The sequence below is a fragment of the Syngnathus scovelli genome, chromosome 14, assembly GCF_024217435.2.
Source record: "Syngnathus scovelli strain Florida chromosome 14, RoL_Ssco_1.2, whole genome shotgun sequence".
Lineage (NCBI taxonomy): Eukaryota > Metazoa > Chordata > Actinopteri > Syngnathiformes > Syngnathidae > Syngnathus > Syngnathus scovelli.
In genome coordinates, this window is record NC_090860.1 from 14672520 (window position 1) to 14688177 (window position 15658).

The following is a 15658-nucleotide window of genomic DNA, read 5'->3' on the forward strand; positions in this document are numbered from 1 at the left end:
GCCTTGGGTCCTTCGTTAGCCTTGTCGCCGTTTGTGAAGGTCGGCACCTCCTGGTTTGGGGTACCGGACGCCTCCTTCCCCCCTTCCGTGATTCTCTGGCTATCTAGATATATATATATATACGTATATATTCATCACAAGGCACTGTTAAGCACATTCATGTCCTCTGATCTTCCCCATGAGGACACAAGGCCAGGTAGGCTTAGCTCCAACAGTTTTTAATTCACCACATAACATGCGGAGGGCAGCCATGAGGTCCCTGTATTCTATTGTGGGGGATGGTCCGGTTGCCTCAGTGGGGCTGGCTAAGTGTGGACCGTGTCCTCTCGTATGATTCCCCACGAGGTGGCCATCCTGGTCTGCGCTTCCGTCTCGGATGGATGAGACTGACTGCACCTGTCCTCATTCTGCCTGTACAGGAACTCTAGGCACCAGATGGCTAATGTGCACGTGTGACGGCATTATTTCACTAATGTAGAGATGTGCTTGCTTGGTGTGGAGCCATTCTCACCAAACATCCCTTATGATTACATTAACTCTCTGGATTGTCCTCTCAGTTGCACTCTAAAGTCCCTCCTCCAGGCATTTAGGCACGACAGTCATTTTCACCTCGCGTGTTGCGCCGCCTGGCTCATTATCTGTCCTTTGCTGTCTGTCCTATTTTCGATTCCTTGTCTTCTTTCCTCCCTCCCTCCATGTTGAGGGTAGCCACCTCTCCTCTGTAGTCATGTTTGCCTCACATTCAAGTGGCTGGGGGTGTGAATCTTCATTGCAAGATCTCTATGTGGTGTTTGCGTGTCATCTCCATGCTAAAATGAATTTTCTCCATCTGCTCATTCCTCTCATTCAAAAAAAACGGCATCTTAGGTTAATTGAATATCAGTTGTCTCTAGCGGCACTGCAATTGTCTGGTGACCAGCGCAGGTTCCACTTTCTCTCGCCAAAGGTCAGGTAAGATTAGCTTCGTGGAAACTCTAATGAGAAGGAGCAGTATGGGGAATGAATGGATGATGTTAATTAGAATAGCAAGTTGATCACTTGTTAATTGTCTTCCCAGGTGGTAACACCTCATTAAATGACAATCCCAAACACGATGGTGATGATGGCACGTCCCTCTTTGGTCCTGCTGGAGAGCCCTACCTTTACCCTCTGAAAGGTGATCCAAAACCATTCAAAAGCATTTTTGTATCATTAATATAATTAATATAACACATCCCAATCATGTTGTTTTAAGTATACCCATTTTCTCTCACGTCCAAATAACATGCTTGGTAGGCAGAATCTTTTGGTGAACACCTTATTATTTATTTATTCATTCATTAATACTGTAGTGATGTGAAAGGGTAAAAACTAGAAGCATCTTCTCTCCAACTCCAAATATATTTTTTTCATCAGCATCCTTCGGAGTGTCAATACAAATTAGCCGCGGCCGTGTACTCAAACACTTGGCAACTGAGTGGAGTAGCACTAGACCGTGGAATGTAATCTGATGTACTGTGAGAATACACAAAACGATCCTTCCCCACATTTTGCTTCTCTCTGTATTTCTCTTTTAGCAATGGAGAGCGATGGAGAGGTGATCATCATTCCAGTTCGGAACTGCAGTCACTGCGAGAGTGGCGAATGTCACGAGATAAAGGGCGACATTGTCTGCTATTGTGATGATGACCTCATCCTTGCACCCGATGGCATGTCCTGTATCAACTCTACAGGTGGGATACTTGCGTGCGTCGAGTCGGCGTGGATTGAATTGAATTGAATCAAAGTGTACCTTTAATGAACTGCGACTGTGTGAATAGAAAACGAATTAATCTGCAAATGTAATTATGTCGTAGCGGCTGGGTACTTTAGTCAATCTTTATCTGACTCAATGTTTTAATGTCTTTATCGTTCATTCAAAATTACACATACTACGTCGTGGGAATAATCACACTGTACCTAATGAGCAACTGTTGCTCCACATGTTGTCGCTTTCCAAGATCAGTCATTTATCTCGGCTACAGTGTGATAAAACCTCTTACCATGTGAAGGATTTAGGACAAGAGAGTCAGTCCTTTGTGACGTATTTGGATATTTTCTTCACGCTCCATCTTTGGAAACCATGTCAAGCTTCACTAAAAATGGCTGTGGGCCAGCCAGCCAGCCAAAATTGCCTCTTCAATTACGATTTGTTATCTCGGATGAATAATGAATACATGAATATTGATCTGAAATGAATCAATACAATCCATATAATAGCGGTATTTCCCTCCAAATAGTATCGTCACAGCCTGAAGTTTCTCCTGGTCCTGATGATTTGCAAATCTGTTCTTTGAAAGGACAAGGAGCAGCTCATTGTATGTCGCTCGGTCAGAAAAGGTCACCCTCTCAATATGGTGGCCGCATTTGTTCTTCGGCATTGAGAGCATCCCGTCGAGACAACAAGGAATTGATATGCCGCACATCCCCTCCAGCCTTGTTGTGTCATCTCTTTCACATGGTTAATTAAGTGGAGAATCAGAGCGGCGAAGGGAATGTTAATGGTTCTCTTGGGAAGGTAACAACTGGATGGCATGGCTGTTTTCTGCAGAGGTGTCCCTGCTGCCTCCCCAGCCGTCCCTCTCCCACTTGGCCCTGGGTCTGTCTGTCGGGACTTCGGCCCTCATCGCCGCCCTGCTGCTGGCTGTGTCGGGAGTCATGATAAGTAAGTGTTGGCGCGTCGAGGGCCGAAAGAAACCGCATCGTAGTGTCGCTTTCACAAAAGCAAAAATGTTTTCTTTCTAGTCTTGTCACTTCATTGCTCATTGTAATGCCGTTTTTCTTTGTCACTGTGAAGCTGATTAGAACAAAAGTCTTGTTTAGGAAGGATAGCGACGGAATACTATATTTGCAAGCAATCCAAATGGCCAGCTTTTGATAACGCGAGCCGACGGGCGGCTATCGGTCAGAGTAGCTCCTCGTGGACGTACGTTTGTGCAGTATTTTCAGTGAGTCCTCGCACGTTGGCAATAGTCAGCCTTTGTGTGCAAGTTTTCTGGACGATTGATCATGTCGAATCAGCGAGAGAAATCAATCGCTCACTTATTGTGTGGGCAGCTGCAGCAAATAGGTGCACGAGAACAGAAAGGGAAGTAACACGGGGGAGGTTTTACGCAGTGTGGCACTCAATTTTTCTCATTTCCTGTCGCACTTATATTTCCTGTCGAAAGTTCTAATGGACATTTTGATTTGAAATAACAATAAAAAGGCTGTGAAAATGATCAGCTGCAGTCGATGGCTGGTCGGAGGCTTTCTGGAACAATTGGAACTCAGCATCTATTTGTTCCCCAGCACACATAACATAGTACTTTACATATATATTACTTTAGACATGTACTAGATACTAAATATACGTACATGATCGTAGTATATACTTTGTGCCTTGACTGGAGACGCATTTTTTCCCCACCCACATGCACAAAGTTCCGCAACATTCCTGCTCAATATATTGTTGTCAGAACAAGAAGGACTTGGAGCCAGTGCACACATCCAATTGCCCAGCAGCTCTCAAAGCATTATTGCCAGACATGCACTCATCAAGCCATCATCTCCTCCACATGCACACCCACGCTCCCTCTCGTAGCTGGAGTGGAAAGCTTATACTACACGCACACACATATTCCGACTCCCACCTATGCTCACAGGCAAGGCAGGGGGTGAGGAACACCAATGAAATGTGCTAATGATGGATGGCAGCTTAGCTGGAGGCCGACAACTCTTCCACAGTGGCCGGCGCTTGCTCCTCTAAACACATCCACGTTGCAATAAAACACATTAAGCATTCTCACTAGGACTAATGCGTCCATAACACCAGGTCACGGCAGTGTCATCTTCCTTTTCAGCTGCTTTATCTGCATCTGCATAAATGAGTTGGTTTTATTTCAAAGTCCTTTTAGTGATGTTCTATTCTGAAATGTTCTGTTCTTACTTATATGACATGATTATTTTCGAAAGAGATGTTGTTGCGTGTCTCAACGCTGAATTCTGCTGAGCAGGGGTGGGGAGGGAACAAGGTCCTTTCGGGAATTCTAAAAGTTTCACTTCATGTCCAAGCACTAAATGTCAACTATAGAAGATGGAGATAGTTTGTTCTTGTTATATTGATAAAAATCTCAATTGGTCTCTAGTGTACAGGCGTAAACACACAGAGCTGCAGTCAATTCAGCTGGAGCTCCAGAGTCCAGACTGCAAGCTTGGTAAACTGCGGGCTTCTACCATCATGACTGACTATAATCCAAACTACTGCTTTGCCGGCAAGACCACGTCAGTCAATGACCTGAAGGAAGTGCCACGACGCAACATCTCCCTAACCAGGTGAAGAATAACCACTCGGTCGCTATTTGCACCCGGCTGTGCTAATATTGCGTGACCCCATTTTTACTCCAGGGGCCTCGGCCATGGTGCTTTTGGTGAAGTATATGAGGGACTGGCGGTGGGAATACCAGGCGAACCCAGTCCACTTCATGTGGCAGTCAAGGTGATGTCCCCTCCAGAATGGTACCCTTTAAAAAAAAAAAACTGAATAGGAGACTCTGGAATCTATCCCATCTTCTATTTTCAATGAGCTCCTATGTTTTTGTATGAAAAACTAGACCCTCCCTGAGGTTTGCTCAGAACAAGATGAACTGGACTTCCTTATGGAGGCTCTAATCATCAGGTACCAGCCAAATCAAATTTGCTCACGCATATCAAGTCATCATATCCAATGCTTTTTATTTCCTGTGCTTTTGTGTCTGTAGTAAGTTCAGCCACCAGAACATTGTGCGCTGTGTTGGGGTGAGTCTGCAGGCCATGCCCAGATTCATACTTCTGGAGCTGATGACCGGAGGAGACCTCAAGACCTTTCTTCGGGAGATGAGACCTCGATTGGTGAGACTCATCGTTATTTTAGATGTGACTCATTGTGCATCAAGCCCATTCTAATCAATGCATAACTGCAATGCACGATGGTTCTCTCTCAGGAGCAAGCGTCCAGCCTGACCATGGTTGACCTGCTCAATGTAGCCCGAGATATCTCCAAAGGCTGCCAGTATCTGGAAGAGAACCAATTTATCCACAGGTATCTGAATCCATCCATTTTTTCAATAGACAAATGGGTGAGTTACAGAATTTGTATTCTCAAGAAATCCAGCAGATGGGAAAAGTATGCAAATAACGCAAACGATCTTCACAGATTGCATAAACAAGATGTGTTCTTGGGTTTATTATGACTACACCTTCTCAAGTGGAACATAAGGACACATTTTGCCTCTGACATTATAGTTGAGAGGACAAACAAGGATTTTCTTTTCTTTTTCTTAATTCAATGTTTTACCGGGTAAGTCCAATAAGCCCAAGCACACAACAACATATGACAGAGCTGGGTTTGAAGCGTCAATGCGTTGGTTACTGCACGAGCCGCTCTACCTACCGCCTGAGCATCATTTTATAAAAAAATCCTTTGACGACCTATGTACTACATGCAAGGCCCGTACATAACGTCCCTTTTATATCCTGTCCAGAAAACAATGGTTCTCAAAGGGCCTCCTTCTAAAGCCCCAAATCAGCGTTATGGACACTTACATGGAAGGTCAGGTACAAGTCAATATGGGGAAAGGTCAAATATCCTCCCACAGTCAAATCAAGACAATTGAAGAGTCTCTCCCTTTCACTTCAGGTATTAGCCATTGATAAACGAGGCCGATTAAAGCGTATTTGCTCCAACGTGGAGCAGTAAAGCCCCATCAATCCACCTAATGGCCACGTCTTCTGCACAGCTCGCTGACCTTCTATATGGCCCGGCCCGGCCCGGCTTCTCTGCATGTATTGAAATGGCCGCTGATACTGTCCCTGTGGATAATTACAACTTTTACGCTTGAATAGGAGGAGTAAAGAGCAAAGGAATGAGGTCAGATGACTAAATACCAACAAGCAGTTCAATAGCAATTGTAATAGCATACGTGAAGTACTGCGCCGAGGGCAGTAAAGTGGCGCTCAACGCAAGCAAAGCTCTTTAAAAAGTCCAACAACAATAGTTTAATAGCAATAACAAAGGCAGGAAAGCTCCTTCTAATTCACTGTGAGTAAAGTCTGCAGTCTGAGGCCTGTTAACGTTGTTTTAATAAGTAGCTGTCCTCCCATTACTGTGCTGCAGGCAAAACGGCGGCCGCGTGTGTGCGTGCATACGTGCATGCCCTTCCCCGAAGGCCTCCTTCCGCTCGCCGTCTGCGACAACTCTGGCTGCTTGTCCTTGCCTAGCAGCAGAACCAAATCATTAGCGTGACTTCTTCCGAGCCATTACACAAGGACTACGCACGCCACTTGTGCTCGTGTGTATTGGAGTGTATGTGACCACATGCTGTTTGTAATCAGGAAGAGCCAAAGATAAAACATAAGCAAATAGATAGTATAGTGGCTGCCACTGAATACCATTGTGCTTAGGCCCCAAACGGAGGTAATGATGTGTAGCAACTGTAAATTGTTTGCTAAATACATGCTCATTAAAAGACTTTGAATGGAAATTGCACCCATGCTCACTAAAGCAAAGGCCTCTCCCACGTAATATAAGGAAGAACTGTTGATTTTTAGCACTTGGTGAATTATTCCATACAAATTGGTTGATTCATTTGCAATCTCTCCTGGCGCACCATCGCAGGCCATGTGATAAAAACGAGCCGCCTCTGTTTAAATCAGTCTAAGCTATTACGGCATCCCAACTGTGTCATTTCACATCTACATTAATCAGAAGAAGGCCGTATGAAGTACGCGGCGAGCCAGCCAGCCAGCCAGCCAGCCAGCGCATGCCGCTCACTACCGCGATCAGTCATCTTGCTTCCAGTTGCGTGTTTTGCAGTTGTGCCCCCGCCTCATGATTCCGTTTGAGCAGTGTGTCACATGCTGTTATTTTGATGTAGCATTCTGGCAGTTTATTAGTCTCGGTGCCCATTTGTCTGGCCTGCCTGATGAAGAGATGGATGCACTACGCTGGAAGAAAGTTGCACAGCTCCACGTTCGTTCAGTAGTGTCTTTTGCTTCCCCTCCAAAACACAAATGTACACTGAAATGTTCTTCGTCAAAAAATAACAAACCCAGCTCTTTGAAAAGAATACTTTTTAAGTATTTTCTCATCTTGCTTGTATACGCCGCACTTCAATCTTTTCTCAGGTGTGTCGAGTCATAAAAAGTGCTGCAGGAAGCTTACCAGCAATGCTGAGGGCAACTTGCTAGTCGGATCCAATGTGCCAAATCTATCAACTAAACTTCTTGAAAAGATGAAACGCCAAAGAAGGCTGGATTTTCATACTTGCGCGTGTGTTTTTCATCATACAGGGATATTGCGGCTCGTAATTGCCTGCTGACGTGCAAAGGACCGGGTCGAGTGGCCAAGATTGGAGATTTTGGGATGGCTCGGGATATTTACAGGTAAAAATGAAGCACAGCGCTAATGAATTATATCCTTTGTCAATGTTGCAGCAACATTTTTTTTTTTATCTCTGTGGATATGGACTTGTCGACACTTGCTTTGCTCTTTTTCCAAACAGTTGAATGTCAATCAAAATGCAAAGAATGATGCTGTTAGTGAAGACTACAACTACTATCAATTAATCGATGTCAACTACTTTGAGTAGAACCTCTTAACTAGTATTGCATTCATTGACAATATTGGATGCACCTAGTAAATTTGTAATTGCTCAATTTGATGTGTGTCCATAAATGATTGCACCGTCCGTCCGTCCGTCCGTCCCTGTGGCTCATTAAGATCTGTAAACGTTAAAGTGCAAGTCAAAGAGGCTTCTAACGCCTTCTAATGTGAGCAAGCATCCAGTGGCCAACTAGCATCTCATTATTCTCATCTCAAATATTTTAATACGGCCATGTGATGTTTCACACGGTGCCACGAGTTCCCAATTCAGCAGGGAAATCTTTCTAGCCTTTCATCTACTAAGAGAGACTGGAGCCGGGGAAATGTATCACAACATGAAGCTAGTATATCATTGCAACATTCTGTGAAGATCCTCAGATGGGCTCCAAAGTCACATCTGGTTAAGGCTGTTCCTCCAGTGGTCCCCAGGGTGCCACATTAGGCCTGCTTGATTTAATTGCTGATGTCAGTTTTTCAGGTGCCTGGCCAAGGTTTTGCTTTTATATAGCAGCCTCCAGCAGTTGGGCTTATCTCTGCTTTTATGTGCAGAAGAATGAAGAGGGTATCTCGCTCAGTGCCGCTTGGCTGTCTGCAACTTCTATTTGCTGTTTGGTGGTGTGGCCCTTTTTTGTATGTGTGTGACGACAAGGGACGTGCAAGTCCTTTTAAGGCCGTCGCAGTGAGGGGAGGCATGGAGCTTAATGTCAGCTTTTTATATTCGGAGAGCCGAGCCACAGGCGTACTCACACGTGCCGCTATTCTTCACTCAAACAGCCTGGCACGAACGCGGGCTCGCGGGTTCAGTCGCGAGAACAAACAAAAAAAAGGACAAAAAGAACAGCTTGTCAGGGTAGCACAGTGGGGCTGCTGCTGCCTCACAGTCAAAAGGTCCCGGGTTTGACTCTTGACAGCTTACATATTCCTTTTGGTTGGCGTCTAACAAAGGATGATGTCAAATTATCAGGAAACTGCATTTTTTTTATTCTGGCGTGGGAGGAACAATTTCATTGTCACTCATAAAGCAAAAAGTTCTCTTGTATTAGTAAAAAAAATCTGCTGTGCCATATTTCTTTTTCTATTCAAGGAGGACTGGATGCATTCTTGGGCAAAGCCATTGCTCTATCTATGTAGTTACGTAGGTGGCCAACATTTTTGGCAGCCAAGCAAGCCCAAGGTTTCACTGAATGCCATGCTTTGTTACTAATAAGTTTGCTTGCTTGCTTGCTTCGTGCTTGACAGAGTTGTGTAAACTGGCACGAACACACAATCAAGTTAACGCATTCGTTTTGCGTCAACTCACTTATTTATGGCCAGTGAGTAAATAAAGACAAATTGCGTCCCAATTTCGCCTCTTTCTGACCGAGGACGTCAAACGGGTGATTTTTTTTTAATCTTCATGTGCGGGTTCCGTGTAGAACTTTTATTGTACAGGTACCTTTTGGGTGGAAGCGGTCGAGTCCAAAGGACATGAAAAAATGTCACCTAACCCTGCTTTTAGATAAGCAAGTGAGGACTTTGGAATCGCTGGCATGTCATTGAAAGTTTTCCTAACATCATCAACGTCACCAAGAATAAACGCTTTAATCAATCTCACCATTGCAGTGAAATGGGACAGAGAAAATGAGCAATTGCCTCCTCAGACAGAAACAATGAGGGCCACTGTCATGTGCATCTCCGGGAATTTCATATGAATGCAGAGCCTCACTGTCTCTCTTTTGCAATGCATTGAATTTGCCTGGTGCGGCCGCCGCCCGCCGCCAGCATCCTGATAGGTCAAAGCTCTACGAAACAAGTGCTTGCTTCTTTAACTTCACTTGTAAAACACCTCTGAATGTAGAGTAGCACTTAACCACCACCTGGCGTAGTGTTGAGAAGGTTCAATGTGAAAATGGCTAACGCGACATTAAAATGGGATTGGGTGCTTTTTGCCTGATTTGGTTCAAAAGGCTGTGATTATGCACGAGCCTACGAATGGGTGTGTTCCGTTGTCCCATATTACTTGAAAGCCGCAGCCACTTTTAATGCATATTTCAGCAGCTTGGAACAGCCAAGACATTTTGTTTTTCGTTTCATCACCTGTTGTAGTGTTGTCTTATTTGGAACTTCACAAATTGCCCAATGATTCATCCGTCCATTCCGTTTCTTCCACTTACGCCGCTGGGCATACATTATGCCCACTCCTGCTCGACAGATACTCTCTGCTGAGCAATTACGGAGTTTCCAAGGCCCGAATTTGTCTTTCTGGACTTTGCTCACTCGCCAGGGATGCTGCGGCGGCGGCGGCCTTGGATTGGACCGCTAAGGTCACTCCCTTTGGCCACCACCCGGCTTTTTTTAAGAGCGCTATCATGTTTAAATTCAATTTGAAAATCAAATGAACACACATTGAAAGCCGCGGGGATGCCGACCTATCATTTTTTATCTTGATTATCTTCAACTTAGATGTAGCTCAGCATGAATTTGGCTTCGACCTCCGCCATTATTAACAATGAGATCATTTCTTTACCAAAAGCAAGGCAGCGTTAAAAATGGCTCGGACCAGGAAAAAAAAAAAAAATGCTCCTGCCTCTTTCCCATGACAGATTGGCACTTCCTCACAACAAAATGTGTGTTTTGGATCAGAGCAGTGACAGCACACAATTAAATATGCATGTCAGGTTTCTTTTATCCTTCCATATGAGGCTGTCGCTATGGCAACGGCAAAGAAAAGTACTGCTGCTTTTCATTCTATTATGATTCTGATGTCTTTTTTTTTTTCTTTTCTGTTACTTGCATAACTTGCCTATGCGCATATAGAGCAAGTTACTACAGGAAAGGTGGTCGTGCCATGCTCCCGGTCAAGTGGATGCCGCCTGAGGCCTTCATGGAGGGCATCTTCACATCCAAAACAGATACTTGGTGAGCATGCACCCTTTGTTGCCATATTCTGATGGGTCTGTCGTCACTGTCAGAGATGATCTTCCTTTGAATTCCCTATCTTGGTCCTTGTCCTCGATGGCCGTCGCTTTGATGGCGCTTTTGAGACGACTTGATTGTCTTGATTCACCCCGTTTCCCTTTTTTGTTTACCAGGTCATTTGGGGTTCTGCTCTGGGAGATCTTCTCACTGGGCTACATGCCTTATCCAAGTCGTAGTAACCAAGAAGTGCTGGACTTTGTAACCAACGGTGGGAGAATGGACCCACCCAAAAACTGCCCGGGGCCTGTGTATGTAAACCTGAACACGCGTGCCGTACCGTGCCGTGGTTGTTGCGTAGAAACACAAAGGAAATGATGTCCCAGGAGAATTTGGATCAAAAAGTGCTGTGAATATCCAGGATGAGTCCAACGACTTGTGCTTTCTTTCCGTTGCTGTTGCCGTGATAAGAACTCAAATGATAAGACATTTGGACACGCAGCGCGACTAAGGGCCTTTTTAGTCCTCGTTGCACCCTCAATATGCCCACTTAGAATATTCCATCAAAGTGATTATATGGAAAAAGTGAAATATTCACTATGAGTGCCAAATGTCAGAATTGGACAGTGTGCTGATGGCAGAGTTCAATTGAATGAAATAATGGGAGCTGGCAGCCATTATTGATGCCCTTGAGAACATATTAACTGTGATAATGACTTTATTTGTACTGACTATGGGCCTTCTTAGAAAACTATTGTACAGACTTGGAGAGATTTCTTTTTTCAAACTTGAGGGACTGGAATATGAGGGCAAAAATAATTCTAAACAAGGATTGATCTATTCTTTTAGTTTGCCGGGTAACCCATCCATGGAAAAGAAAAGATTATAACTTATGTTCCTGCTTGAGATATAACGCATCAGCATTTTTTCCGCTATCTGCATCCACTCTGGAGTTTATGTTTGTTCATTCTTGTGTATCTCCAGGTACCGTATAATGACTCAAAGTTGGCAGCACCAACCCGAGGACAGACCAAACTTCTCAACTATCCTGGAGAGAATTGACTACTGCTTGCAGGTAACAAACTAGATCTTGGATGTAATTGAATGCTGGGATTTATAGTCAACCGATCCAGCGCTATTTGTTGTTTCATTGGATTATTTCATGAGTCCTGCATCAGATAAAAAGGGGAGATACACATTATGTCTCCACTCTCTGGAAGTGAAAAGCAGAATTAAAGACAACGTATCGGATGGTGTTGCCCTATTGGAGGAAGTAAAAAGACGCTATCAAAGAATACTAGATAATTGTACAATTGTGGTCTTCGCTGTTAAGACCCAGGCTGCCATTTAATCATTGTCCACTTGATTCAATAATGGCCACATTTCACCTATACACCTCCTTCCTGTTTTATACCCTCCAGAAAAACATAATAGGTGGTGCCTCAAGAAGGTGCCTTTCATTACTTTGACTAAGTCTTTAATGAAGACTTCATTAAAACTGCACACACAGCCTACGGAGCTGACATTGCATGTGCAAAGCTGAAGGTTAGTCTGAGGAGAAAGTGCCACACAAAGCATTTTTTCCTCAACATTTTAATACAGACTTGGAAAAGAAACAACTATTGGAGGAGGAAAAAAAAGTTCAAGAATGTAATGTCCGCAGACAATAAAGAACGCACGCCTCGCTGGAAGCGGCAAAAAGTAAGCCGGCAGCTTGGCGGAAAGCTTTTCGAGTGGCTTTACGGTAGTCCATGTGGGACATGCATAACGCCAGCGATCAGGAAACTGATGAGAAAGAAAGGGAGTGGCACAGACTACAATACATCAATGTATTCATTTTCTACTGCTTATATGGGCTTCAAGTTAGCAAGAAATGTTTATCCCGGCTGGTAAGAGGCAGGACTGCTTGCCTGTTACAGGGGATGGGGGGGGTAAAAAAAACAAAAAAACAAATTGCAGGCACCACATTAGCATATGATGCAAGTCAGGGATGTCAAACTTATTTTTGCCACACCGTAGTCAGTTTCCTTCCATCAACGCTTTATATACATTACACAATCAAGTGATGAATTACTCGTTTTGAAAGCCGAGACTAGGAAAAAACTGTTCATGTATTTTGATTTGAAATATTTTCGCTAGCAATGTCTAAGTGAAGACAATGTGTCATTTTAGTATTGACACATGAAGTCAAAGTTGTGGGCCACATAAATGATGTTTGACACCAATGTTGTAAGTGATGTACTGTTTTGCATGACTCGTTTGGGAAGATATTTAAATTGGCGCAACATAACACCATCGCATCCGCATTCAATTCGATTCCAAAACTCCTGAACCGGATGCTCATGATGGGTTTGCTTGTAACACGAGCTCTGTCCTTGAGTTTAAGGTCAGGGGATGTTTGGGAATATTTGTCCATTTTCGCACATGTCCTGAGTCTTGTTAGTCACCTAAATGTTGAACAGAGGCTGAGATGTACCCAAGTCAAATTCCTTCTTTGGCATGCTCAAACATGGCCAATAAAAAAAAAATTCTTGAACATTTTAGGACCCGGATGTGGTGACCATGCCCTTGCCTATTGAATACGGGCCTGTCCAGGAAGAAGAGGAGTATGTAACAGCTCATCCTGACGATCCCTCGGGCGCCGCCGTGCTGGTCAACGCTCACGTGCCTGACGGGGAACTTTCGCAGGCGCAAGCACGCTACCGCTCAGAGGAGAGCCAAAGAGGCGCCGAGCACACAGCCCCGTCCGAAGCCAAAGCGCAGACGGCGTCTCAGCCCCAAGCGTACCTCCATCAACACCAGCAACCTCACACGCAGACCTCGGTGACGACGACGACCGGCACCGTCACCCTGGCGGCGGCGAGCGCCAAGGGAAGCGCCCAGCCCGGCCCAGAGGGGGGCCACATCAATCTGGCCTTCAACCAGGGTCACCCAGCAGAGGAGAAGAGCCACAACGGGAAGAGCAGCAGTCTTTGGAACCCCACGTACGGCTCGTGGTTCCTGCAGCAGCTACAGAGGAAGCAGCAGCAGCAGCAGCGGCAAGGGGGCGTGGGGGGGAGTTTGGCCGGCACCAGCGGCAGGGTGCCCGGCGAAGGCCAGGAGCACGTGGGACGGACTGTGGCCGAGGTGGCTGGCTCCATGGGTCTCCAGCATAAGTTTCAACATCAGCATCAGTTTCAGATGCTGCATCATGGGCGGCAGCAGCAGCCGCAGGGTCTCTGCAGACCCTTGTTAGCACCCCCTCCACCAGCAAGCCAGTCCCCCCTCCTTTTAGATTCTGGCACTTTGCCACCCGGTCCGGTGTACAGACTCAGGCGGTTCCCCTGCGGGAGTATCGGCTACGGCTACCAGGAGCAAGGCGTGTCGACGGAGGCGGCTTTGGCTCCGGCTCCGGCTCCGGCGCCGGCTCCGGCTCCGACTCAGCTCGTTCCCTCCCAACAGAGTGCACCGGCGGCCCACCAGAGGGCCCCCGCCTCGGTGTCTCTGGGTCAGTCGGGATTATCGGAAGACAGCCGACCGCTCTTGGTCACCATGGGGACGGTGCAGGACACCCGGCTGCCCAGAATGGAGGGTCACAACGCCACTGTGCTTTAACCAACATGCCTGTGCAGTTTGATTGACTCCCCAACTTTGGTAAGTGTAACTGACTAGACGCCAGCAAACGCTGTGTCAGCAAACCTTTGCTTTCTCCCTCCGGTTTGGAAACAAGCTTTTGAGCATAAGCTAAAAAGCTCAATCCGTGAAGCTTTTATTATGAGAAGCCCGCAGGGTGTCAAATCCCCAAGTGAACATGAAAGCACATCAGACACTGGATGGCAAATGGAATTCAAAGGATAGTTTTTGAGTCCAGAAAATGTATTTTTTCATCGTAAAGTAGGCATGACTGAGAGCTCACAGAGTGGAATTTATAGCAAATATTTAAGTTTTTCTGCGTCACAAACTGAGAGACCATTATTCTGATTTAGACCTCGCCGACTTCAGACGTTGATTCCCAAACTCTGATGACTGAGGAGACCAATTTCAAAGTTGCTGCTGCCAGCCACATGTTTCATTTCTATTGCAGGACCCTAAAATTACCCCCATTTTTCACACGGCAAAAAAAAGAAGGGAAAAAAAAAAGAGAGAAAGCTTGCCACTTGACTTCTCATTTTTAAGAATCATACGTATGTTGGATTTACAGAGACATTTGTACTGAAGAGAACAACTTTTTAAAAAATGTGTTTGTTGATGTTTTGCTTGCTTGCTTATTTATTGGTTTGTTTGTTAATTTATTATTTGGATGTGGCTCTATAAATGATCAATTAGCAGGCTCATGCTACGAGCAAAATCCCCCTGCAACGGTTTCGTCTCTTTTCATGTTTTAAGCCGTTTGAAATGATTAGCCGCAAAAAGCAAAAACAAAGCAAATAGAAAAGAAATAGAATCCCATCCCCACGAGTATAAATAAACTTGACAAAGTTTAACAAAAAATAATCACAGGAAATCTCTCTTAGCCTTTATAGTGGGCCATAAACAACAGTGATGCCGCTGAAGTGGAAATTATTCACGGGCAGCCTCAGCAACAATCCGTTCAGAGCTTTCTCGTTGAAATAAGTCACCAAACTGGCATTTTGTGCTCAACGTGTGGAAAACCCAAGTTTTTCCATGCCGGCGGCTTTTTTACAAAACCTTTTTCTATTTTTGCGGTGGAGAACATTGTGAATATTGCTGAATCATTGTTAACCTTCAAATTTGCTGCCTGCAAGCATCCATCATTTACATAGGTTCACTTTTGGGTTTTATTCTTATAATTGCTGAATGAATGTCATGGAATACAAATGAGTACGAACGGAGAAACTACTTTTGCTCCTTATGCGAAATCAACGACCTGCCTTTCAGGTCTGACAAATAGAGCCGCAAGCTGATTTCAGCGAGTGACGACGTTTGTCATTTCTTACAGACGTCGTTGACATGCGTGTCAGTCATCTGTTCTATCCACTTTGTGATCTCTGTAGCTCACCCATCAAAGACTTCATCTGTAAATGCTGTAATTAAAGAGTATTGTATTATGGTAAATGCTGTACATTGCCCTTGGGAAGACATTCGCCAAAATTAATAAATTACTATATAATAAGTTTCCTCACA

At 44.9% G+C, this 15658-nt stretch overlaps 1 protein-coding gene across 6 annotated transcripts in view; it reads left to right on the forward strand.

Moving 5' to 3' along the window:
• Positions 1 to 15647, forward strand: part of alk (ALK receptor tyrosine kinase) — a 162624-nt gene extending 146977 nt beyond the window's left edge. For all 6 annotated transcript variants that reach the window (XM_068652911.1, XM_049741158.2, XM_049741156.2 and 3 more), the window contains 13 exons: positions 1058 to 1156; positions 1557 to 1712; positions 2570 to 2683; positions 4146 to 4332; positions 4405 to 4495; positions 4611 to 4675; positions 4758 to 4887; positions 4980 to 5077; positions 7327 to 7419; positions 10436 to 10537; positions 10711 to 10845; positions 11519 to 11609; positions 13079 to 15647. In XM_068652911.1, coding sequence (XP_068509012.1) covers positions 1058 to 1156; positions 1557 to 1712; positions 2570 to 2683; positions 4146 to 4332; positions 4405 to 4495; positions 4611 to 4675; positions 4758 to 4887; positions 4980 to 5077; positions 7327 to 7419; positions 10436 to 10537; positions 10711 to 10845; positions 11519 to 11609; positions 13079 to 14128 — 2411 coding nt within the window. In that variant the 3' untranslated portion in view covers positions 14129 to 15647. The remainder of the gene's footprint in view (positions 1 to 1057; positions 1157 to 1556; positions 1713 to 2569; positions 2684 to 4145; positions 4333 to 4404; positions 4496 to 4610; positions 4676 to 4757; positions 4888 to 4979; positions 5078 to 7326; positions 7420 to 10435; positions 10538 to 10710; positions 10846 to 11518; positions 11610 to 13078) is intronic.
• Positions 15648 to 15658: the final 11 nt, after the last annotated feature.